At 39.2% G+C, this 25,525-nt stretch overlaps 2 protein-coding genes across 4 annotated transcripts in view; one reads left to right on the top strand and one right to left on the bottom strand.

Annotated features, from left to right (window-relative positions):
* LOC144632421 (uncharacterized) lies at window positions 1–23,332 on the bottom strand. Of its 2 annotated transcripts, XM_078491072.1 has the most exons (8): window positions 23,251–23,332; window positions 23,072–23,170; window positions 21,328–21,443; window positions 19,574–19,656; window positions 19,065–19,134; window positions 17,568–17,843; window positions 15,772–16,551; window positions 1–388 (listed from the first exon to the last, which is right to left on the bottom strand). In XM_078491072.1, the coding sequence occupies exons 1-8, from the start codon at window positions 23,310–23,312 to the stop codon at window positions 375–377; spliced, it is 1,500 nt and encodes a 499-aa protein (XP_078347198.1). In that variant the 5' UTR covers window positions 23,313–23,332; the 3' UTR covers window positions 1–374. The 2 variants fall into 2 exon arrangements, with proteins under 2 accessions (XP_078347198.1, XP_078347197.1); XM_078491071.1 differs by lacking the exon at window positions 1–388 and having other exon boundaries at window positions 13,933–16,551.
* LOC144632408 (uncharacterized) overlaps window positions 1–25,525 on the top strand; it is an 87,088-nt gene that overhangs the window by 54,365 nt on the left and 7,198 nt on the right. The gene's annotated exons all lie outside the window — the stretch shown is intronic.

Genomic DNA, 25,525 nt, shown 5'->3' with positions numbered 1-25,525 from the left:
TAGAAACTTTACCAAAGTTAATAAATTTAATTTACAATTTAAAAAAGGAACCGTGTGTAAAAATTATTAAAACAAATGAGAAACGATGCTGAACGCAAGTACATATCCTAGGAAAAAAGGGAACTGCTCGTAAATGCCTACTCGGACTAAACTCTCATCAGCTGCTAGAGGGACATCATAACGTTTGAACGAATTAACTTTCCTCGCGATTTTTTTACATAAATGTCGAAAAGCGGACTTGCTTTGTATGCAAAACATAACAATGTCACAAAGCGCACTTACTTGCTTAGCAAAACCTCTCGTCGTGCTCTTGTGGGCACTTCTGAGATCCGTTCAAATCATCAGGTCCTCCGGTCTCTCTCAGCGTTGCTGCTTTATCCTCCAGGAACTTTAAAAACAACACAGAGATTATCCCTCCGATGGCACCAAAAAATGCACTCAGCCAAAATTCTTTAGAGGGAAACATTTCCGCAAGTTTGTCAAGATAAAGAGTAAATCGGTGTTATATGGAAAAATTTAAGCCAGGCAGTTGCTTGGTGTTCATTCAACGAAATTGGGCCATGCATTGCATTTAATTTGCATAAAAGTATTGAAAAACCGTCAGAAACAAGAAATTTGATTGGTTTAAAATTTATACCAACCAGACCAACGATGCAGTGCTAGGAAGAGGAGTACAAAGGATGACGTAATGCAGTTCAGACCGATCAGTATGCAAAACAAGATCAAACTTAAAAAATGCAGTCGTCGATGTGGAAATGTGGACAATTGACTCTCTCATTCGCAAAGGCTTTTGTTGTATTCGTCTCTGCGGAGGATCGAGGACGTGAGAGGAAGATAAATATGATCGTGTAACGTCTTCAGCAAAAACACATCAACTTCGAATCTTTATTATGCTTCGCGTTAGTTACTCCAGCTAAGATGAACTTATTGCGGAATCTGAGGAAAAGACTTTTAGAACAGCTGTGGTAAAACGAACTTTTGACGGAAAGAAGTCAGATTTTACGATGTCGAGCTCAAAAGGTCTTCATCTTAGTGGAATAAAACTTCGTTTGGAAGCCACTAGCGGTAGGTAAGTCCCCGTTTCCTCATCAAAAGCGATACAAGTTTTTCGGTGTCCATGTACTGCTAGAGAGGATAGTTAGCGGTTTTAGTCGAGCAAATCCTTTTAATAATAAAAACAGCGCATATACAGTGCGATCTATTTACTGTATACCGAACAAAAACCAAAGCCAGAACATAAGGAGTGTGCTAAATACTTTACGAGAAGGTCGATTCAGACCAAACGCCACGAAGAAAGATGAAGAAAGAGTAATTTACAATCACATTTTTTCGGTAGTTGCTGTTCATGCCATGTATCAAACCAGAATCATATATGCTTCTGATCAAACCAAAAACAAGCATTTTACATGGTTCAGTGAAAAACTACGCACAAGGTAATAAACAGATATGATATTTACATATTTATATTTTAAAACTGTTCGCAATAACTGCTGTAACACTCCAGCAGTGGTCAAAGGTATTGTGGAAATTCGGGTAAATCTAACGTCCAAAGGTTGAACTTTATAAAAATGTCGGATGTATTAAAGGTCTTGCTTGCGATGTATATTCCTGGAATCAAAACACAAAACATCAAACATTAATATCAGATATATCAAAACGTTTTTCTTTTTCATCCGTGATCGAAGATCGTTCTAATACAGTATCCATAAAGGCTTGAACAAGATTGTTATAATATTACCGAATTTATCTCTGCTTTTACAGCGCGCGTGGATGTGTTTGTCACTGACGTGTCTCTTCTGGCTTTATTATGCGCGCGACGTTCATGTATCGCGTGACGCCTTTTGGTCATGGTTTTGTTGTGGACCCGGAACCAGCGAACCGTATTCATGAACATGAGGCAAAGAACTTTGTTTGCTGAGCGCTCGCACTCGCGCGAAATGGCGCAAATATGATTTTCGGATTAAGTGTAGTTTTTATAAAATCATAATACAAAATCCACCTCATCAGAAATCTTGTCTTCAATCATAAATAATATTACAGTGCAGTACATAATACAAATTTATCAAAATGAGAAAATGACTCGAAAGAGCGGCGGAAATGGAGCCTACGCAGCACTGTGCAGCGCGCGTTCTTCTCCGACGTATAAGGCAAATCAAAACTTTGAAAACTTGTAGCGACTCGTTAGCTGTGAACAAGTGAACAAGAGCACTTACGTCTCAGCAGCTCAGCAAAACCTCTCGTCATGTTCTTGTGGATGTTTCTGAGGCTCGTTCAAATCATTCTCTCCTCTGATCTCTCTCCGCGCCGCTGGTTCTTCATTCTTCTCCAAGAATTTCAAAACCACCACTGCCAGTATTCCACCGATTGCAGCGGACACAACGCTCCGCAAAATTTCTTCGCGAGAAAACATCTCTGTTAGGTTTTATTAAGGATGCCACGCACTGTTGTAACGATATGTAGCCGATGTAGAAAAATATACGGACTTAGAAACCACCACGCATAATATGTCAAAATGTTGTTGCGTTGGACGGCGCGCGTGCGGTTTGATCAGGCAGTCACTAACGGAAATACGACTTTTCAGTGCAGGAAAATGCAGAAATAGACCAGTCGATCCCATCAACAAAGCTTTTTTAACTTACTTATTTCGAAATAAATGAGAAGTACGATGTAAACAAAAAAAATTGAGTAAATAAAGAAACTTTCTTTACAAAAAACATTTGAATAAGCATGCATGGGCGTTCGGGGCCGGAGCGGTGGTTCGGGGTGCCCACGCGTCACCTTTTTTGCCTCGCGTTACCGTGACAGGCACATTTTTTATTTGATTAGACAAATCACCTTCCCTCATTTCTCTATTTGATCAAAAACCTCAGTATTGTTTGTTGTTTCTTTCTTGATCTTGAAGACTTTTGAAGGGAAAGACGGACTGAGTAGACCTGCGCGGATTTGTAAACAAGCGAAGTAACCTTTGTTTTGGGAAAGGGCAGTCTGATCGCACAAGCGCAAATCAACACTCGTCACGGTGTATCGCTTTCAAGATCGCAATTTTTATAGTAAATATTCTGAAACAAAAAGGCTCCCCTAGAATGACTCCCTACAGAAATTCAATTACAAGCAGAAAAGTTTGCATTTCCACGACATACCACATCAAACAGTCATTGAAGTTTTCTCTTGTTCGCTGTCTTTTTAGTTAATTGTTTAATACAAGGCAAAAAAGCTTGATATTTTTTTAAAATCCTCTGCTTCGCAAAAGCGATGATATTTGTCAAGCCAACAGCTGTGTCTAAAATTCTTCCCGTAGAAACATATCTGCCAGATTATTCGGCGACATGCCGAACGCGTTATGTAGCCAAGAGACTCCAAACCACTGCAACGTCAGTAAAATCTGACAGCATTCATTGAAATTATGTCACATTCGGGGATTCCCCTCGATGACTGAAGTTATGTATTTGCATAAAAAATTGACATCCAACAGTCACGCTATCCTGAAATTTATTGCTAAAACTTCCTTTAGAACTTGTATTTTTATTTCAATTCACTGATAAACAAGTCACTCCCATTTCGAAACAGTGGTCAGAAATTCTCGTAACAATCTTTTTTGGAAGCTGTTTCATAACAGAAGTCTTCGTTTTGTTTGTAAGTGCGATCATTTGTCGCCCTTCTCTTTAAAAGGACATGTACAACACGTCACTTCAGTGAATACAAGTCACGCGAACAAACTTCACTGCGATTTATTTAAAGTTTGCTCTGACAAAAAACTAAAAACTCCAACTTCAGCTTATACAAATTTTGAAAGAAAGCAGATTTGAGAATTACAAATTACGACAAGTCTGATTCGCTTGGGTCCCAGCGACAAACACACATGTATACGCTTTTACATTTACAATAACAACTGTCTTGCTATTAAAAAAGCGAAAATTACAGTCATATTATTTCGGTTGTTATTCTTGAAGAAGGTTGAGTACTAGTGATCACTATAAAAACGGTCCATTGAAAAATGTACAAATCAAAATAAGAAACTCACTGAGGAATATGAATGTTGACAAATTTAAACGTATCCTTTTTTACAGAAAAAATCAGTAATTTGTACGCCCAGCTTTCTGCTTTCATCAAAATTATCACGGCACCGAGTGTATTGTTAAGGAATAAAACGGCAAGGGACTTGAAGGTCACGGTTCAAGTTCTCGTTATAAGTTAAATTTTTTTTTTTTTGTTTATGCCGCAAAGTTTCACATCACCAACTTTTTTACTCGCCTCATATTTTCTCATGTTCGTGTTAGAGAAGACTTTTCATCAAGCAGTGTCAATGTCTACTGGGAAGAGCGGTACTCGTGTATAATCAGTAACCGGAATAAATACGACATGCAAACACATATATTGCAGTGTATGATATTCACAGCTAAACTCACAAGTAACAACTGGACCTTGTCAACGTAGAAGGTTGTAATTTGTCGTCAAAACCAGAAAACAGTTGGATCTCAGTCTGTTTGCCAAACTACCTAAGTTATTTACAAGACTAGTTTAAGTTTCGGGTAACAATACCGTGTTCTTCCTCTACATATCATTGTGATGAATTTACAAAAGTGCTTGTTACTGAAAATAACATCTGTACTAAGTCATTTACAAGAGTAGTTTTTAAGTATCGGTTTTATTACAATGCCGTTCTCTTCCACGGTATATAATGAATAACAAGAGTGCTTGTAGCAAATATACAGGAAAAAACACAGCAACAACAGCTCCATCACAACAATATTACCGGAAGCTGTAAACAACAGAAACTGTTCAAATACGGTATTGCGTGAAGGTCCTTAGCCTGCGTTGCAGACGGACTTAACCCCAGTTTTGTTCGTCTACAACGCAGGCTAGAAGGTCCCTAGTTAATTATTTGATTGTTTAAAAAGGCATTGTAATTTTCAAGCACATTTTTGTGGTGATTACTGCTCGTTCTATGTAACAAACAAGCATTTTACATTGTTCAGTGAAAACCAATGCACAAGGAAAACAGTTTATAAACATATATTTACAATGTTCTGCGCGATAACTACTATCACACTTCACTGGCTAAAGTCATGTTGTGGTAATTCCGGTATTACTAACGTCTGAACGATAAATTAAATGTCGGCTGTACTTTCTGTAAGTTCTTGCTTGTGCTGTTTATTCCTGGGATAAAAACGGAAAACATCAACATTTTCGTTCCTTGCCTAAAGAGTTCACGAAAAGAAATAATACTTGTTCAAGGTCGTATGATATTCATTCGAAAGGCAGTCCAGCTTATCAGAAAGAATAGAGTGATCGCGAGCTCGATGTTTTGTATATCAGAAGCCTGCCACATAGGATATTGATCTACATCTACCTTTGCTTTCCTCTCTGTCCCTAGTCTGCGAGCTCGCGTGCAATGCAACTCGTTGTGGTACATTTTGTATCGCGTGACAAGCTTCAGTCATCGCTTAAGTCACGCTTTATTGCGCACTTGATTGACACTCAAAGTAAAATAAATGTCGGGCTACCCACTACACTCTTTCATTGAAAATTCAGTCGCATGACAGATGCAAAAATGCTGATTTATAATTATTGTAAAAATTCTTTTAAAAGAATAACCAATACATAAAAATAAAATAAATACAAAGAGATCAAGTAATAAACACTGATTAGCACATAAACAAAAAAATTTTGACTGCAATAGGAAAATTTTACCGACGCAGTACTGAACAGTGGATTGTGGGACGCCACTTTTGTCGTCGCGTTCATATTCTATAATGCAAGTCTTCTCGGATGTTTGAAGTAAATTAAAACTTTTAAAATAAATAATTTGCGCTCGATTGCGCTCGATTAAATATGTGAACAAGCGGCCTCACCTCTCAGCAAAACCTCTCGTCATGTTCTTGAGGCTGTTTCTCAGCTTCGTTCAAATCATTCTCTCCTCTGATCTCTCTCCGCGCCGCTGTTTCTTTTTTCTCCAATAACTTCAAAACTACTACTGTGAGTATTCCGCCGATGGCAGCAAAAATAGCACTCCGCAAAATTTCTTCGCGAGAAAACATCTCTACCAGGTTTGTCTAGCAAGCCACGCACTGTTCTAGCCACGCACTGATATGTAGCTAATAAAATCCGCCGCCGGAAGGCAAGAATGAAAGAAGCCATCCGATCCGAGGCCAAAAATTACCATACCGCAGAAAATGAAGAGATTGACACTTGCATAAATAAAAACCAATGAAATGCACTTCCGGGCACTTCGTATTGGATGAAAGTACAACCCCTTTGAACTGCCAATCACTCGTGCGTACCGGAACTAAGGGACTGGTCAATAAGTACAGGGGGGGGGGGGGGGGTGGGCCGGAGCAGAAAGGGGGTGGGTCATCAGTTTTTGAGCCCTCGAAAAGGGGTGGGTTATGTAATTTTGATCTACACGTAGGGGGTGGGTCATCTTATTTATTCACTTACTTTTAACTGTTATAGTTCCAAGAAAAGTTGTATTCATCAGTATATAAAATTGATAAATTTCTCCCTGTAAGCAGTTTTAAATGAATTTCTAGCGATTTCAAAAGGCCCAAATATAAAATTTTCCCGGGGGAGCATACCCCCTGACCCCCCTAGATGGCTTGTAATCATATCATTAGTTTTACCTGACTCTCTTCAACCTGCATAGATTCACGCTGGGCTTTAGGCCTTTAAATACCAGTAAACTCTTTTATTACACAACTAAGGTGGTCCGAGGGCTAATAACAGGGCTCAAAATAACGGCCGGTCAACGGACAATGTCCGGCCAAAATGACGATTTGTCCGGACAAAATTTTGGTTCGGCGGTCATTTTGACCGGTCACGTACACCGCTTTCAAATAAATAACACACAAAAAATTTATTCGCAGTATTTCTTGAAATTTTACAGTAAAATCATAAAATATCATAGCAGCTTGCAGTCACAAATTTGTAGAATACAGATGAGACGGTCACGCTCTGCGGATTTGTTAGCGGTTTGCTTAAATAAAACAGGAAACATCCACATCTGTAAATACGCTAAACAGACAACAATGAACATGGCATCAATCAACGTCTGCTATTTTACAGTTTCAATTGTCAGGCGCGCCGAGAAAAATAGCACTCGTTAGTGGATTAAAAAACTATATGCACCTTTAGAAAGTACGAGTTCGTAGCGTGTTTTTCACCAGCAAGATCATAACAAAATAATAAAATCATTAAATGCTTTAAATGTTAAGCCAGCAATGTTTCTTTAAATTGTGCCTATTTCGCAACTGAACATGTCCCCATGTTGACCACCTAAGACGTGGTGCTACTTAATTGTCAAAGAGAGTTCCGGTAAACGTTTGCTCTTACTGTACAAAATAATTTTAAAAAATGGTCTCCGCGTCCGGCGTCTACAGATTGAAACGAAAACTCTCGATATCTTTTATTCTAGCCATGGCATTTGAGTGTTTCTCACCAATTTTATCGAAGTCTTCTTGTGTAAGGCTACTTCCGCGGATATCTATGATTAAAAGTACTTTGCCGTAAGTATATTTCAGCAGCTCAATCAGGCACCGCATAGAACGGGCTTCTCTGTTGTAGGCGACGTTTAAAACTTGGAGAGATCAGAGTTAGTGGAGAGATTCATGATTTTTAAAATGCGAAGTGACGTAGGCTTTCTCGCTAATCTCTTGGCAGTCTTGAAGACATGTTAAACTTCTGGCACACCCTTACTGAAAGGCCTGTTTGCTAAGCGTTGTGGACGAATGTGAAATCTTTTCTCGGCGGTTATTTTGTTGGTATCGCATGATACAGGAAAGATATCTAAAAGCCGAGGACGTGAATCTTTTTTACTGACCACAGTTGACATGATGTCGTTGGCGTTTCCTTTCTTCCTACATGCCGAGCAAAGGAAAAGTTATCTCACTTGTAGCATGGGCATATGTCCTATTACTATTTAGTGTTCGGCAGTAAAGACCAGTAAAGTGCTTACAACCAAGATCGCCTCCACCCGTAAGTCGTTAACTAATGTAAAACTATGCAGAGTAACATAACACGACTACTGAGCATTTTGTTTTATGTAGAGTAGAACGCAGAAGAAATGGAAATTCAAAAAGCGAACATAATAAAAGGACACTTTTAGCGATCAAAACATCTAAGCTTAAGCCTTAAGTGTTTTAGCTTACGAGGCGAAATTTTTGGCATAATAGGCTATTGCTTCAAAGTAAATACTCAATATTTTGACCGGTCAAAAACGAGACATGACCGAGCAAAAATTGATTTGGCCGGTCAACATGACCGGTCAGTATCCAAAAATTATTTTGAGCCCTGAATAACTAAATCAGTCAATCAGATTACTTAATTTCCGGTCCCGCGAGGGCCGATATTTTCCAAGTATCGGACCGGGTTTTGTCCCGGATGATCCCGCGCTAATTCCCTCGCGATTTAGCGCAATATTTTTGCTAGATTTTTTTGCAAGATTTTTTCGGAGTTTTTATTGCTTTGAAAATGAAATGACCTTAAACACAGAAATAAATAGCGAGCGTAAAAGTTCTGCCGCACATTGTTTTCCACGACATCTACCGGGTAGCAATTCCCACTACACAAAGTTTCTAGTCGTGTAATAAATCTCTTATTAACCAAGCTTGCTCGGGACCGTACTGTCAAGACCTCGGGCTAATATTCGCCCAGTACGGCCCTCGCGCGTGGTTAATAAGATATATTTCTCAAACAATTTGCAAATATGAATGATGGACAGTGGTTGTATTTTATTTATGTTATTAATTTCTGTATAAAAATATGAACTCTTGAATATATAATTGATTATGAATTAATATCATATACTGATTCAGTTTTTTGCATATGTTTGTGTCTAAATTTCCCCATGGACTTAACACACAAATATGTGGAAAACTTACAAAAGGCTAGTATGAGAAGTGATAAATTCATCCTTCTTTGGTGTGTCAAGAAATGGAAAAAAGACGTACATGGAACAGCAGTGTTCATCAGGGAAAATGTCTATGTAGGGAATTTCACTTAAAAAGCTGAAGTCAAATAAAAAATCTCCAACCCCTAACAGATGATAAAGAAATGATAGGTCCCTTGATTTTTTTTTAGCAAAGGGGGTGGGTCATGTAATTTTCAACCCCCTGTCAGGGGTGGGTTAGTCGGTTTTGAGCCAGACGGAAGGGGTGGGTCACAAATTTTTGAGCCACCACTTTTCCAATTGCTCCGGCCCACCCCCCCTGATACTTATTGACCAGTCCCTAAAGACGAATCAGTCTGATCGCACGAGCGCAAATCAACACTCGTGATAAATCGCCTTCGAGACACAACCACAACAAATATCGTAGAAATTCCGCAAAAATTCGACCCGTGTAGAGTGAAATTTTACAGAAACCAAATTGAAGTCGAAAGGACAAATGAAAACGCGAAGTTTACATCTCCGCGACATACTGCATCAACCGACATCGAACGCTCGCTAACACATCGACAAGATTACCACATAATTTAGTGAGGTTGTCTCTTGTTCGCTCTATGGTTTTTTCTGTAGATCAAATTAAATTCTTCCACGCAAAAAGAGAAGCTGAGCATATTCTGCTTCACAAACAGACTTCTGCACGATTTACAAAGCGATGCAAATTAGAAGTCAGGGCCGAGTAAACAGGTTGTAATATCTGTAATGACAGTTTACTGTGTCTAAAAGTCTTCAGGTAGAAACATATCTGCCAGATTATTCGGCAAGATGCCGAAACGTGTTATGTTAGAGAAACCTTGTTTTCCTAGCGAGATCTAACTGCAGAAATGTTCGTAAAGAAATTTAATACTATTTAACTTATCATTGAATGATGTCATAGTTCGGGGATTCCCCTCGTTGATCAAATTACACATTTGCATATTGACATTTACCCAAGACACGACAGTGTTGTATGTCACAATATCCTCGAATTTATTGCTAATTCGAACTCTCCATATGATCTATGTACTGTTTATTCTTTGACAAAGAACTAAAAGCACCAACTTCAGCTTATACATGTTTTGAAAGAGGCAGATAATAGAATTACAAATTACGATAAGTCTGATTCGCTCAAGTCACAGCGGCAAAATACGCTTGTAACTAAGCTTGTACATAAAAAATAACAACTGTCTTACTATTAAGATAAAGCGAACATTGCGGTTGTTCTTTTTAGAAACAGGATGTATACTGCTGATCACAATATGAACTGAAATACTACAGGATAGTCATGATCTCATACATGGCAAATAACTCAAAATATTAACAATTCTCAGTTCTACAACTGTCTGCACTTCACAACGCATTGCGGTACAGAAAATCAATCAGGCTTCTTCAGCGGAAAAATCCTTGCTTGAGCTCTATTTCTAAAATGAAAAAAAAACATCATTTTTTTCTTGATTCAGAAAACACGAAAATTAGGGGATGCCATTAAATGCAAGTGCCTTCAGTTGTCTGTGCAGTTGGAATTCTGATTTGTCACGCGATGTCTTCGTAGAGTTATTTACTGATTCAACACTGAGTAGAATTTTGATATTACCAGTAGGGGGGGGGGGGGGTAAAGAATTTTACAATTCATTTTGTCAACCTTTAACAAAGTTCATTATAAACATGGTGTTCGAATAGTGTTTGAAATTTTGCCAGAATTTTGTCCTATTGGAAATGACAAGAAAGCGGTCCGAGAGTCATGATTATAAGTTCGAAATAAAACATAACAATGGGAAGAATTTTAATTTTTACCAGTTAGAGTGAAAAATTAGTTCACGTAATCAATCTTAAACATTGATCATTTCAAATATGGTGTTTAAAATCGTAACAAAATTTTGTCCGAAATTAAAAAAAAAGCGGTCCAAAAGTTATTAGTCCAAAATCATAAAACATAAACGCTTCCGAAGTGCGGTGAACCCTGCGCGTATACAGAGCGTGTTTATTGATCGCTCCGGGAAAACTCCGGCATATTAATGTAACTGCGCTATTATGTTGGCCTTTCTGAACTTTCTAAAATTTTAGTCCGCTCTAGTATTACATTGTTGTTGTGTGTTAACAACGATCATGTGCCAGGTAATGTTGATAAGTCAGCCCACAGTGGGCGTGACAGAACTCGGCACTAAACAGGAACAAAATGGACAGACAGATAGGCTTAAAATTTTAGAATTTTTTTTCGCGATCTTTTTAAAAAATAAAATCATCTGCACCCTAGGGAGCGCTTTAATCAGACGAGAAAACAAAGGAAGCCTTTGCAGAAGACAGTGACGTTTACGTCTTACGTCACCACAAGCTCGACTATTCACAGGCGGGAAACAGAAACACCCTCTCGCGATCTCGTATGCTTGTCAAACAGGATCAAAATGTCGAGGAGTGATATTTATTTATCGAGTTGCCATATTTATGTCCACATTGCATTATATATATCCAAAGTGCAATATGTATGTCCAAAACTAATATATATATCCAAAAATCCGGCGACCTGTTCTCGTTGTGTATATTACAATCAAATGATTTCACATATTTGGATACAGTTTCGATATACATATTTCGCGGGCTTTTCTCGATATATATATATTTCATGCGTTCTATTTCGGTCAGTATTGCATGTAAGTCTACATGACCTGTCCCGCATCCCGCAGCAATCACTTGTCAACCAACCAAGCCGACAGTAGACCATATACAGGAAGAACGGGAAGACCAAGGTATCTCATAACTGACACTCAAATTAGAATGCTCAGAGAGGAAGGATTTCGATGGGCTGATGTGGCACGTTTATTGGGAGTTTCTCCAATAACTTTACGAAGAAGAAGAGTAGAATTTGAAATGCCTCTTGGCAACAACTTTGTTTAGTCTACAGCGGAAAGATTTTGAACAGCGTCTTGTCCTTCGACTTCAAATTGTCCACGAAAACTTCGAGCATCAAGCGCTTCTCTAAGATTTCCCATTGTATCCATTAACAACGCCAAATCTCGCACAAAATTAACTTGATCGGGCCGCGATTCCATCACTCTAGCTAACAACAACCTCACAGTTCGTTCATAATCGTCAAGTCTGCGACACCAGAATTCTGCACTGTCGGCTTGGTTGGTTGACAAGTGATTTCTTGCTCCTCGTATGACTCCCACCAGAGAATCGAAAAAGGAATCGATGTTTGGTATCCACCGAGCCGCCATATTGTTTTGCTGCGGGATGCGGGACAGGTCATGTAGACTTACATGCAATACTGACCGAAATAGAACGCATGAAATATATATATCGAGAAAAGCCCGCGAAATATGTATATCGAAACTGTATCCAAATATGTGAAATCATTTGATTGTAATATACACAACGAGAACAGGTCGCCGGATTTTTGGATATATATATTAGTTTTGGAAATACATATTGCACTTTGGATATATATAATGCAATGTGGACATAAATATGGCAACTCGATAAATAAATATCACTCCTCGACATTTTGATCCTGTTTGACAAGCATAATCTCGTACCGTGTCAAGTCGTGCGTCGAACCCGGGAAGCTTAGCCGAATTTTTAACACATTTAAGCACATCGAAGTCATAATATCGATTTGCAGTTTTTGAGAAACAACAAATTAAAATGAAAAAAGCATATAAAACTAGAAAAGAAAAAATAAGATGTCGAATTCGCCGGCGGGCCTAATTTATGCGCGAAATCTTCTACGCTGTTCGAACGAAATAAAAACTTTTGAAATAAATAATTTGTCCTCTAATCAATTTCCCAGCAAATGTGTGAAAAATTGCACTCACCGTTCTCCTTAGCAAAACCTCTCATCATGTTCTTGAGGCCTCTTCTCGGGTTTGTTCGAATCCTGTCCTCTGATCCCTCTCTGTCCTGCTCCGAGTCCTGTATTCTCCAGTAACTTTAGAAACACTACCGTGATTATACCACTGATGACACCACACACAGCACTCCACCAAATTTCTTCAGGAAACATTTCTCCTAGCTTGTCTAAGGCCAAATGTATTAAGCACATCGAGCGCCGGTGTAGTATCATTTATTGCTTTATATCCCGCAAGGTGGCGCAGCAGCAATGAGCCGTGGATACAACGAGCTGCATTGATCATGAAATAGTATTGAACGAGACTAAATTTACTTCGCTGACGGCACATGAATTTCCATTACTTAGGGGATAGTACTTGGGAGGTTTTTGTTGTGATGCTTTTAGCTCTTGTAAGAAAAAACGCAGAAATTGCTAAGAGGTTTCTTCTAAGATACTTTCAAGACTCTTGTATTTGACTCTTGTATTTGTTATTATCACCGCTGATAATAACACACAGCAAAATAAAATGTTTAATGACCTTCTCTCCGCTCCCTCATGTACGTTTCACCGAACGATGACGCGACGCACTATAACCATGGCAAAGTCAGACCTGCTTTCTCATGAAGCATGCACGAGTGTCACTCGTTAATGACATGGATTGTATTACGGAAATGCCAATCCTGTCAACCGGTTCAAAAGCAACAATCGTCACATCTTTATTTCGTTGGGCATCGTTGAGCACTGTTTTCTATAAACACAGCTCAAACAGAACGACGTTTGAAGATGCAAAAGGCGAAAATCAGTGTTCGTCGCGTTCACTGTGCTCATACAAAGGATCCCTTAACAAAAAAAAAACAAAATTCGGATTTGAACGACGATACATCAATAGAAACAAAGTGCTTGGCATGACGATCAAATTGTGCCAGGTGTATTCGGGGAATCCCCGACTTTCTAAACCTAACTTTCTATTGGTCAGGTGTACCAACTAAAGTTTGTTGTTAAAAATTCTCTATATATTGCCGCTTAAACGTTCAAAAAATTGCCCACAAAAAACGATTTACAAGTATCAGTGATGCGCGCGGTTCGAAAATAACGCTGCCCTTGCTTTGGGGATTACATGTTGACTCCAAACCAATCACATCCTTATAATGCATTTATTCAGCGCAGAGCCTTTATAGGTTTGTGGTCGACCTCTGGAGGAAGTGATTGTTGACAAATTTACACATACCAACATCATACAACATGGTAATTTTTAGACAGTTCATAAATTTACTCCGAGCGGTTTGTCAATCCCGGAAGTGATTTGATGTTCGACATCATACGAGGCAAGGCCAAAGACGAATGCAGATACATATCAGGGGTTGACAAAACTGATTCCAGAATCAAAACATTTTGGTAGACCGTTTTTGAGGAACTTTTCAGGCGAACGTTTTACAAGGAAATCAAAACTTTGCATGACGTTTTCTTGTAATTTCTCGTGGCGCATATTACGCTTTAACATAATATGAAGACTTCTTCGTGTTATATGATCAATCTTACGCACAAGCGTTTACAACGAGGAAGGTTCATGTTATTACTGTCTCACGCGACTCGATTTCCGGTAAGGAGGATCGAGTTTTCTAAAGACGTTCGACAGTATTTACTAGCCCCCTTTCATGTTATAATCATATTTTCATGTGATTCGACTTCTGCTGAGACGAGTCGACTTTCCTAAAGACGAATCGAGTCGACCCGTGCAAATCGAGTTTGTATTACTAGCCCCCGCTTCAAGAACAAGGAAGGTTTCAGCGCGCAAAGAAAGTCCTGTCTGATAGCCCGGGACTAGTGGATTTTCCTGTCGGGCTAGTGGATTTTTATTCATCACTTGCCCGATGGCCTTGTTTGTTCGAAGATTAAATACATGTACAGCCACTGAAAAAGGCCTTCCTGCTAGCACACAGTAGCTTCAACGTATCTGAAGGGCATCCTGGAAAATTCATTATCTTTGAACCCTGAACCAGTTTATATTATTGCGCGACTCGACTTTCAGTGAGTTGATTTGTCATGTACTTAAGACAAATCGACTCAGATTGGGTGTATTGGAGATGGATGTAATCTGTAGAAAATGCCTGTGACATCATTATAAGTTTCACAAACAAGAACATGACCCATTGAAGAATAACACCCAAAGGCCCTGCCAATACGTTCGTTTTTGACAGTGCCTTCATGATAAGAAGGACTAAACCCTTCTTCTAGTTTACAAAGCAATATGAACAAATTCGACAATCAATAAGTAACAATGATGTTTCTACTACCACCGTCGCTCACAGTGTGCATCTTCTAGAAAACGAACCGCTTGTTGGCTTCAACTCGGCCGATAAAATATCATCCTTACCGTAATAGTTGGGAGAATTTATTGCCTACAAAAGCACCAAGGTTTCTCTTTCGCCTTTTGCAAAACAAAACCTATAAAAAATCTTTCGCAGGATAGAGTTTCACACATTGAAACAGTTTCAAAATTAAGGGATCTGCATTCGTGTCGAAGTCATGTAACACGAAAGCATACACGACAGCGTAGCCAAGTGGTTAGAGCGCCGAACTTGAAATCCGGAGGTACCGAGTTCAAGTCCCGTTCTGACCACTGCCTGGGGTTGATTTACGGTAGACCCGAGTTCAACTCCTCGGCTACACTTGTAAATAGCCAACTGGTTTGGCTCCTGCCAGTTGGGTTTTAAACCTTGCTATGTTTAGTTCAGTTTGTAACATTTGTTTCTAATGTTTGAATGCTCGGCCGCATTAGCACTTGTACTAAATCAGTTGCTTCGGTAAACAAATGTCACCTTTAATTAAGTATTTTAAATCCGCCTCTACAGTGACCAATATCTTTTTTCTCCTCACTGTATCAGTCGATTTCGTAGAAGATAGATGAGGAGAATAAAGGAAATCATCAACTTGATGATATTGTCTTGATGTAATTCTGAATTCTCCACACTAACATTAAGAGATTTGTATGGTAAAAAGCAAAGGGAGTTTAGAACTTCACACTTACCTTGCAGTAACTGTTGTGTCCGTCTTTGCAGTTCGTTAAACTTGCTGAGTACAATCTGCCAGTGCCTGTAGCATTTGTAAACTTCCTGCCAAGAGGAATCGTCCCTCAGATTATGACTTCGAGTAACAACAGCATTGCCGAGTAAGGACAGTTTTTCATGTTCTTCAAGGAGTCCATTAGCTTTGTCGTGGATTTCGTTGAGAGTGGAAACATTCCCTACATCAAACACTGTTTCAAGACGCTCAACAAAATGCTGACAGTGCGAAGGTTTGTCGTCTTTTTCGACAATCTTTCTAAGTTCAGAGTAGAGCCGTGTGCTTGTTGACTTTAGCTTACGGTATTTACCGGGTAATGCAAACTCGGCACCTTCAGCGAAAGGATCAAGCGTGTCTTCTCTGCGATCTTGGAAAACTCTTTCCTCTGATTTAAATTGGGAATCCAGGTTACCCAACCTAGAGAATTCTCCTGGTTTACCTGTGACACATTGCGGCTTATCATCATTCAGCGCTAACTGCTTCGCTTTATCGACTTGTAATTTACTCACTTGGAATTCCCCAGAACACTCAGTGAATTTGTTCACATCGTCAGCTTTATCAAGTGGTTTCGCTGAAGCTGCGCAATCTTTCTCTGACGACAAAGCAATTTGTAAATCACGGCGTGATTCTTCAGAATGCGTCTTTGCATGGTTATCCTTCTCTTCAAGATTTAACTTCTCAGGTGCTTTCACCCTCTGCACAACTTTTCCAGAAGATTCTGCTCCAGTCTTTGAAGAAATGTGACCTGGAAAATACAGATAAATGTCACTAAATGTACTCCACGTTTAGCAAAACAGAATTAATTTCGGTTTTACTTTTCTTGAAGTTTGTTCAAGTATGTGTAACGAAACTTCCAGCAGATCTTTATAAGCGGTAAAACAAAGTTATCTTTGATAAGGATTATTCAGTTTTGCCATGAAATGATTTGATGAAGGTATTGGGCATTGGTTGTCATAGACTTCATAGGCTATTTTAACAAGCCCCGTCGACTACTTCAACAGGCCCTTTTCCGTAACTTTACTGGATTGGTTTTGACAAAGGCGTGATCTTTTTTTATCAGTATAGAGTAAGTTTAAGTTAGGAGAAAACAGCACGCTACGCTAATTACAATTTACTTACAAAACAACACGCTACTAGTTCAATAAGGCGTGATATTGCAACGTACATCAAACGACTATCGTCAATAATAAAGGAGTATCGCATACATCTGTGCCTGAGTTAGTGTCCGTTGTCCGTATTACAGGACAGGGTTGCCACTCGTTAGAACCCAAAAAATTCCCTGACTTTTCCCTGACTTTTTACTGACCTCAAAACAATTTTCACTGACCTTGAATTTGATGAATAAACAAATAAGCCCAATCTTTTTTACATTTGCTTCAGCTTCTTTTGCAGAACATCGATAGTCTTCTCTTCGTTTTTGTCTCTTGACGTTTTCACGGATTCTGAATGCATGGCATTTGACTTCCCCAACAAATCCATTTTGTTTTCTTGTTTCAGCCAAAATTCCCTGACATTTCACTGACTTTGACAAGAACTAAGATTTTCCCTGACCTTGAATTTTTTTTTGTTTCTCCCTGACCGTGGCAACCCTGCAGGAGTGCTAAAATACAGGGGGAATCTATAAAGAAATTGTACGAGGATTTTGCCGGGAGCAAATGTATCCCCCCCCCCACCTCTGCCCTGGGTGCATCCCCGCCACTGTCCCCCTATTCCCTTTCCAGACATTGATGACAAGTATACTACCCTGACAACTGTCATTACCTGGCTCCCTGGAAACAGCTATTGAATGTGTTCCTTTCTTCGCATCTTTATTCAAGATACTGTCTAGGTACATCTTAGCAGAACCACGAGAGCTTGTGGGTCGCATGAGGGATTTCGCTGAGGCGGGTCTCCCATATGATGCATTATATGTGCTCTTTATAGCTGGCTTCTGTGTCACAGGCTTTCTGACGGGTGCAGGCGGTTTAGGTTGAGGTTTGGAAGCCTTTGGAATAGTTTGCTTTGCTGCATGTTGCATGGGTTGCTTTAACGCAGGCTCTGAAAGAGATTTGTACGAAAGCTTGACTTCTGTGAAATGCCAAACAGTCATCTGCTTGTCTCTCAACACAAACCCAGCAGTCTGGCTAAGAGAAAAGGCGAGACAGACCAAGGAGAATGATAAAGCCTGCGCCCCTTCCCATAAAACAAAAGAGCTGATTTGAAAGGGCAAAGAGAGATAAGCTTGGTCTAACAAATTCATTCACGACTAACATGTAGTTAGATCATTACCATCATAAGTATAAGCCCTTGATTCAGTGGAGTCCAAAGGCAAATGCAAGAACAAAAAGAATTGCTGCCCAGTTAGAACATGACAAACAACCCTAAATGCAGGACTGAAGACCATTTACAAGTCCTGTGAAGAGGCGAAAAAGATTACCCCCGACTAAGATCAATAGAACAAATAAGTGTTTTACCCATGTTTCAGATGACGTCATTTTAGAACGCTCATGGGCAAAACACTTTACTCTCACAGTGCTTCTCACCACTCAGGTTTATAAATGGGTACATACATACTTTATTTGAAAACAAAGGTCTATAAAGATGGCAGCCTAGGGCTGATCTGGACCTTCAAAACTTAATTACAGATAAAAAAATAGAAAATAACTTATACAGTTATTTATATTCTTTAAAATTTCATGACATTACTGAAATATACATAACATGATTATTTAAAAATTACCTAGAATACAAATACACATGCATAATAAAGTACTAGGAAGTGACATTGCAAACTTATAGGGGGTAACATCCCATCCAGGGCGAGTACCACACACTGATGAGTACTCTTTTCCACCAATCCCTAGTTTGGAAGCTACAGTGTACATGTATGCCATAATGGATCAGGTTGTAAGCTACAGTCCAACCTCTCCACAACAGTCACTTTGGAGACAGAGGTAGCTGTGGCTCAGGTGTATTCGTACAGACATGGCTTGCACTTGCAGATTAATAAAATAATATCACTGGGCTCCCTGACTCCAAGACACCAAGTCAGTACATCAGCAAGTCGCCAAGATCTTAGACTAGAGCGGCCCCTCTTATTCCTTAGTGCATCAAGTGAGAAACAAAAAGGCAAAAGGAAAAACTTTTTTGTTCAGTAAAACTAGAAGTGACAGGTGTGTCTGAACAAAGATAAAAGAGTGACAGCTTGTTGACTATCAAGATCTGTCCAAAAATAAACTAACAGCTACAACATTGAATATAATCAATGAACATACTTACTGGTAGTTACTGGAAGAAGTTTTTTGGTTATTTTCTTCTTCTGGTTTGCTTTGGCTGCAGCTTCATCAATCTTCAAAACAAATAAGAGTCCTCAGATTTAGGGTAATTCATTTTTTTTAAATAAATATTTCATGTCTTAGTTGGGGGAATAAGTGCCAGTTGATGGTGACATCACTTCTCCGAGAAGTGACTGAGCCCGCCGTTTTCTTCAAAGAAGTTGCTAAGCAACATGACGTATTTCCTCGCACGATCGCTTTCAGAGTACTCGTAAGCGCTAGCACTAGTTTTTGATTGGATGAAATAGTTCAGAAACTCTTCAAGTGCTTCAATGAAGATTTGCCAAAACTGGCACTTATTCCTTTGATTGGTCTATTGAATAAGTGACTAGGTACTTTTAAATTGTCGTTAATGGTACCTGGGTTTCAACCAAACTTCTGAACAATTAACAATTATGTTAACAATTGGCAGGGGGGGATTCTGGCATTAAAAATGGTTAAATTTTTATGTACCTTTGTCTGTATGTCCCTTGCTTTTTGTGCCTTGGCTAACAGACTTTCAAGTGCTGCTAAATCTTGCTTCTCAGCTTCCTTTGCTAAAACAAAAGAAAATAGTACTATCCATTATACTAATAAAGTTTGTCCAAGGTCGTGTTCTATTGGGATCAACCATTTTAAGTTGGTTGGGTTGGTTGTGTTTTTTCGTGTTCTTTTGGGAAAGAACCGTTTTTGGTTGGTTTGGTTGATTCACTTTTTCAACCGGCATCAAACCAGGTTGAAACGGTTGATAAAGTATTGGTCATTTTCGCAAGCTTTTTATAATTGCTGCTGCTGGGATCTTTGCTGCTCGCGACACTCGTAAACAACAAATAGATGGCGAGTTTCGGGAGTTTCTCGTATAAAACACTTGACAGGGAGGAGGTTCAGGAATTAATGGCCGCCCAAATTGGCGAAAATGAAGCTGTCTCAGGCTGTTCGGTAGGCAGCAGCAATGAGTCCGGAGGTTTCATGCGCTGGACGGACAAAAGTGCAAAACTTCTCATCGTGTGCACGAACCCAAATTTTCAGATGTGAGTCTGGCAAATTTGTCACAACTTCTTCCACATATTCACGAATACGAACAGCAGGTGTTCGTTCGTTGTCTAAAAAATAAGCTGCTTATCCCTTTAGTTCATCGTCGGATTCATCTCTTAAAATATCTTCTTCTAAGACTTCGGAAAGTACAAAGGACACAACAGCACGACTACCGGCCGCCATGTTTACCTCGGCGTGTGAACATGGAAGTATGGTAATGACTATTTCCAGGAGTTACCGCGTTTCAACCGAACAAGGTTGGAAAAGTGTTCTATTGAGAAACGTCAACCGTCTCAACCAAAACCGGTTGTGGTCGAAACGGTTGACCCCAATAGAACACGACCCAAGTCTGTATAGTCAGTATGTTGGTAAAGTCTGTGTTCAGGCCAAGTGTCCTGGTTTCTATAGCATTAAGGGGGCAATATACAGTACTGGAATTTGAATGAAATGTTAAGAGGTTTAAAGAAGGGATTGAAGAAAAAAAATTTAAACACCAGACAGTTGACCACCATACAAGAGCACTCCAGGTTGTCTGGTGTCTGTCTACCAATTCTTATTTCTCTACATTTTAGTAATCCTTTTCAAAAAAACTACCTTCTCCTAACATCTCCAAAAATCACTTAAAAATTTATAGAACACCATACATCAGATAATGAGAGCATTTTTGGATTCCTTGAAACGCAAACAAGTTATTTTCATTACACCTGTGTTAAGCTGTAAAAAAATGACCTTCAGGTGTATTTCCCCCTTAAGCCAGTTACCGGTAAGTGTCTTGCCCAAGAACACAACTCTGTGACCCCGACAAGGGCACAAACCCAGACCGTTCAATCCAGAGTTCAGCACCCTAACTCTTAGGCCACTGCACTCTCCATTAGTTAGTGTGTAGCCTCCCATGCAGCCATTTTGCGAGACACCAACACAACTAGAACTGATAGAGGAGGGTTGCAACTGTGGACAGCTGATTTGCCCTACTGGGACTCATCGGCATGGTGTAGCAAATTTAAATAATGTTAGCTCAAGAGTCAACGCAAATAAAATGCACAATAAAGATTGAACTGTACACTATATCAAGTTCCGTACTCTGAACTCACTTGTCCCCTGAATCACGCGGCCACACCATGTGTTTCGGGGAGCAAGAAGACAAAGTGTCATGATGGTATCTCAGAAAGACATTAGAGACATTAAGTCCTCACCTTTGATTTCAGTTTCTGTGTCTTCTGTAATGGGTTCTCCACTCTGTGTCATTTGTGACTGTCCAGTTCCTCCTGTGTTTTCTTCATCTTTTTTATCCATTTTGGATTTTATTGGCCTACATCATTAAGCACAAAAAAATCAATCATATTGTTTGCCTCATCTTTGGAGTAAGAACCTGTGAAACTCACAAGCAACATAAAAGAAAGAAAGGCAAGGCAACAAAGTTCCTCAGAACAATATAGAACAGAAAATCAATAGCTCCAAAACAACCCCATTGTTTATAAAATATAATGTAAGCTGCATAAACTGGTTCCTTAGAATGTAACCCTGACTGTGGCTACTCTATTCCTTCTAATCCATTGTTTTTAAAGAAGCTATGTCATGGAGATTTCGCAGATTTTTGGTCTAAACTGTTTTGAAATTAGTGGTAGAGGGGGAGTACTTGGGATTTTAAGTGACGGGGATGATCGAATGGGAGGAAAAATAAAGACCAAAAAAAATCCCTAGAGCTTCCTACATAACCCAAAAAGATCCCTAGATCAGAAATTGATCCCTCAAAAATCAACAGCAAAACATGTTTGTTTGTACTTTATTCGCAGAACTACACAGCCAAGGGACTACCACAAATCTTCAGATTGTTTTGAATACCCAAAAAAATCCCTACTCAAATCAAAAAAATACTAGCCAAATTTTCCTACCCAAAAAATCCCAGAATCGAAAATTTCAAACCCAAAAAAATCCTTCAATCATCCCTGTCACTTAAAACCCTGAGTACCCCCCTGGGGGCAAATTAACCCATGAAAAACATCATCTTTGAACATCTAAAGGAATATATAACTTTAATTTGCAGAAGATGCACAGAAACAACTTGAAAAAGTTAAGCCTTAATTTTTCAAGTTGCAATCCATTTCCATCTGAGCCATCTGCAGCCAAAGACGCTTGTTAACAGTGACACAAATATAAACTTTGGCTGTTCAAAAATCTGGTCGAATCTGTAAACACTTTAAACCAAAAATAAATTTAAACAACAACATGTATATCCCGTGATGTTCTTACTTGAGACCATTACTGCTTATTTAGTGGTAACTATTGAGGCCAATTTGACTATATTTGCAATAGTAATGTGATAGTTGAAATACATGTACTATCGGAACACCTGCAAACATGAAGAATCGGGGTGCATCACTACACCACTGGATACCACACGCAACAACAACAACAACACTGTCACTCCACTTTTGGTGCATTTTAACACCAAAAATCAATATTTAATGCAAGCAAAACAATACAGACAAAACATGTCTGCAGTAAAAAGCGAAGATTTACCAAGAAAGGGAACATTCAAATGTCTCGATCTGAAGAACTCCATATCATTGACATAGAGCTTTATGTTATGTATCTGTTGTGGTTTAAATTTATCGTGCTTAAAATTCTTCAAACCATGCCAGTTTGATTTTTAGTTTCCTTTGTTTCAGATTATGATAATCAATATAAGACAATGAGAACTAAAAATCGAACTGGTCTTAAAAATTTAAAACCAAAGAAATATTTAAACCACAACATATCCATGTCAGAGGCATTTCTCGTTGATTGTTGCCACATTGTATAAGCTTAATTATATTTCAGTGTACAGCTGCAAGTAAATTTATAACATAGCCTGTAAATCTGGGCAATCTTTTAAGTTAATTTCCAACCACATCCTTGATTTCTAGTTCCTTTTAAGATCCCCCAAAATAAGCTTACCATGGTTTCAGCAAATTTCGACATTGCTGAACACAGCATTCGGTTTCCTTTCTTCTCTGCAAACAGAGCTTGTGAGCCTTCGTTATTTGTTCCTCAAGGCTGATCATGAGTAAAAGAATTACAGTTAAGGTCTACTTAATTTAACAAACTATAATCCATTCCAAATTCATTCATCTTACATCTTTAAAACTTGACGAACGTCCTCCATCCTTGTTTCCGAATTTGCCGCCTTAACGGCCATTTTGTTTTTCTTGGAATATGCCGCTGACATCATTCCAGGCTCAAATATCCAAAGGAATGCGCGGGGACTGGACCAGGTCTAGCTGACGTCTAGCTAGGTTTGGAAAAGTTTCAAATTAGGGAAAGTTTATTTATTATGACAAAGGGGGGGGGGGGATGAAGATATTGAGAGGGGGCTCCGAAAAGTTTTAGACACCCGAAGGGGGGGCTCTGAAAAAATTGTTGGGCTTGGAGGGGGGGGGGGCTCCGAAAATTTGTATACTTCAAAACCAACACATGACGTGACATCAACAAACGTACAGATCGGATGGTTTTCAACTCAACAGTAAAATGACCTGTGCAACTGTGCAAGCCAGCTTTATCACATGGTTTACAGATATAACAAATGTAGTCTCAGTAATTATTACACTCTTGTAAATCCCAAAAATGCTTTAGAAAATTTCAACAATTAGAAATGCCCAACCTTTTTATAGTAAAACCACATTGTTTCAACAAGATTTCAATATCTGCTAACGGGAACTATAAAAACGATTACTCTGTAACAAGAAATTTTACTGTTTGTTTCTCACTGGATGTCAGATCAATTGTACAAACTTGCTACTTTGCAGCTTTAATAAATCTATCTACCCCTTGATGGAAGACTAGGCACTCTGCGACAATAAATCAATAAATACTCAAGAACTCAACTGGGATCTTATCACAACTGAATCTCAAGTCCGTCATAGTATAAACCATTGAAGACAATAACGGTAAACGTATTTGATACAGTCTAGCGATCTTTTGTCAGCAGAGCAAAGGAATTGAAGGAGGAGGGGGGGGGGGCTCTGAAATTTTTTTCGACTACCAAAGGGGGGGCTCCTAAAAAATTGAACCGCTAGCGAGGGGGGGGGCTGCTAAATTTTCAAGCTTCGAGTTTCAATATCTTCATCGCCCTACCTTGTTATATTAAATGAACGTTCCCTTAGAAAGGTTTTGAAAACTTTTCTTCTTTAATCATTGTGATAAAACGTTTTGTAGAATAAAAAGAACAGGCCACCATGCTCGTTATTTGATCCGATCTACGCCGGTAGAATACTCAAGGAGAAAGCAAGACTTTGAAATATTGTACAAAGAACAATTTAATGAATCGAAGGTTTGTGAAAAGAACACACATTCATCAAACTTCATATCGGGGGCGGAGTGCGGGGCGTGATACACGAGCGCGAGCACGCAGCGTGAGGGCGTAGCGTGAGCGCGTAGCCGGCGTGAGAGCGAGCGTGTAGTCGAGTGCGAGACGAAAAAATACTCCACATGCGCGCAGCGCGCTCATGTATCACGCTCCACTCTCTGAACCACTAAACCGTCTGTTGTACAGGCTATCAATGAGTCGTCTTGTTTCTCGCTTGTCATGCCCTCAAGATAACAGTTACAGATTGTCCTCTACTCGTTTTTACAAAAACAGTTTGATTGCTCAGGTTTAAATGTGTGAGGAAAAGATAGTAGTAGGTTTCCAACTTCATTTAATATCAAGTACCACTTTTGACAGAAAAGGTAACGTTTCCACATAGCTACAGTAGACACACTTTTCTGTTGGACTGAGTAACCCTATAAAATATTTGGATGAATTAGCTGCTAAGTGTGTCTGTTTCAGCTATTTGAAAGTTTTTTTACTTCAACTCGTGTCTATAAATCGATGATTTAATTCGCCTGATTACATTACTTTGACAAAGGAAGGAAAGTTAGTACTTTCGACAGGTTTGGGGGTCGTTTTTTACTGCATATCGTCCAGACCTTTTCTCAGCAAAATCAGCCATTTTCACAGTGTAAGAGATCGAGTCAATGTAACGCGAAGTTCAGTGTTTGTAACGGAGATATCAGACTGTTAGAGTCCAGACTGCACGAAAGGTCTGGATGCCAATTTACAAGAAATAATTATATTGTCCAATGGTGATAGATGACAACATCAGCTTTTTTCAGCGCGGGGATTAAAACAGAAAGCCCCCTCAAAAAGGACTCGGACATCTCGACACAGTTTAAGAGAACATCTCTCTAAATGGAACTACATAGACTGTCGAGTAAAGTAATCTGCGAGAATCAGCGAGTAGCCCCGGCGATGGGGAAGGGGAATCAGCAAGAAAGCTTTCCTCTCTCTGTGGAGTCTGTTCGCTCTCTCGCTCAGATTTGCTTCTTTGAAACTATGTTGGACTTTACAGCAACAATAAGACTTAAACCTCC

The sequence above is a fragment of the Oculina patagonica genome, chromosome 12 (genome assembly GCF_052425735.1).
Source record: "Oculina patagonica isolate OP01 chromosome 12, crgOcupat, whole genome shotgun sequence".
In the NCBI taxonomy this organism is placed as follows: domain Eukaryota; kingdom Metazoa; phylum Cnidaria; class Anthozoa; order Scleractinia; family Oculinidae; genus Oculina; species Oculina patagonica.
The sequence above is the reverse complement of the archived record's forward strand: the minus strand, read 5'-3'. Positions and strand labels throughout refer to the sequence as shown.

Excerpts from the sequence above, each read along its gene's own strand:
- LOC144632421 (XM_078491071.1), bottom strand. The coding sequence starts at position 23,312 with ATGGCCGTTAAGGCGGCAAATTCGGAAACAAGGATGGAGGACGTTCGT. Across the intron at positions 19,657-21,327 it reads CACAGAAACTGAAATCAAAG|CAAAGGAAGCTGAGAAGCAA; the intron begins GTGAGGACTTAA and ends CTTTTGTTTTAG. Across the intron at positions 17,844-19,064 it reads ACTTCTTCCAGTAACTACCA|AGCCTGCGTTAAAGCAACCC; the intron begins GTAAGTATGTTC and ends AATCTCTTTCAG.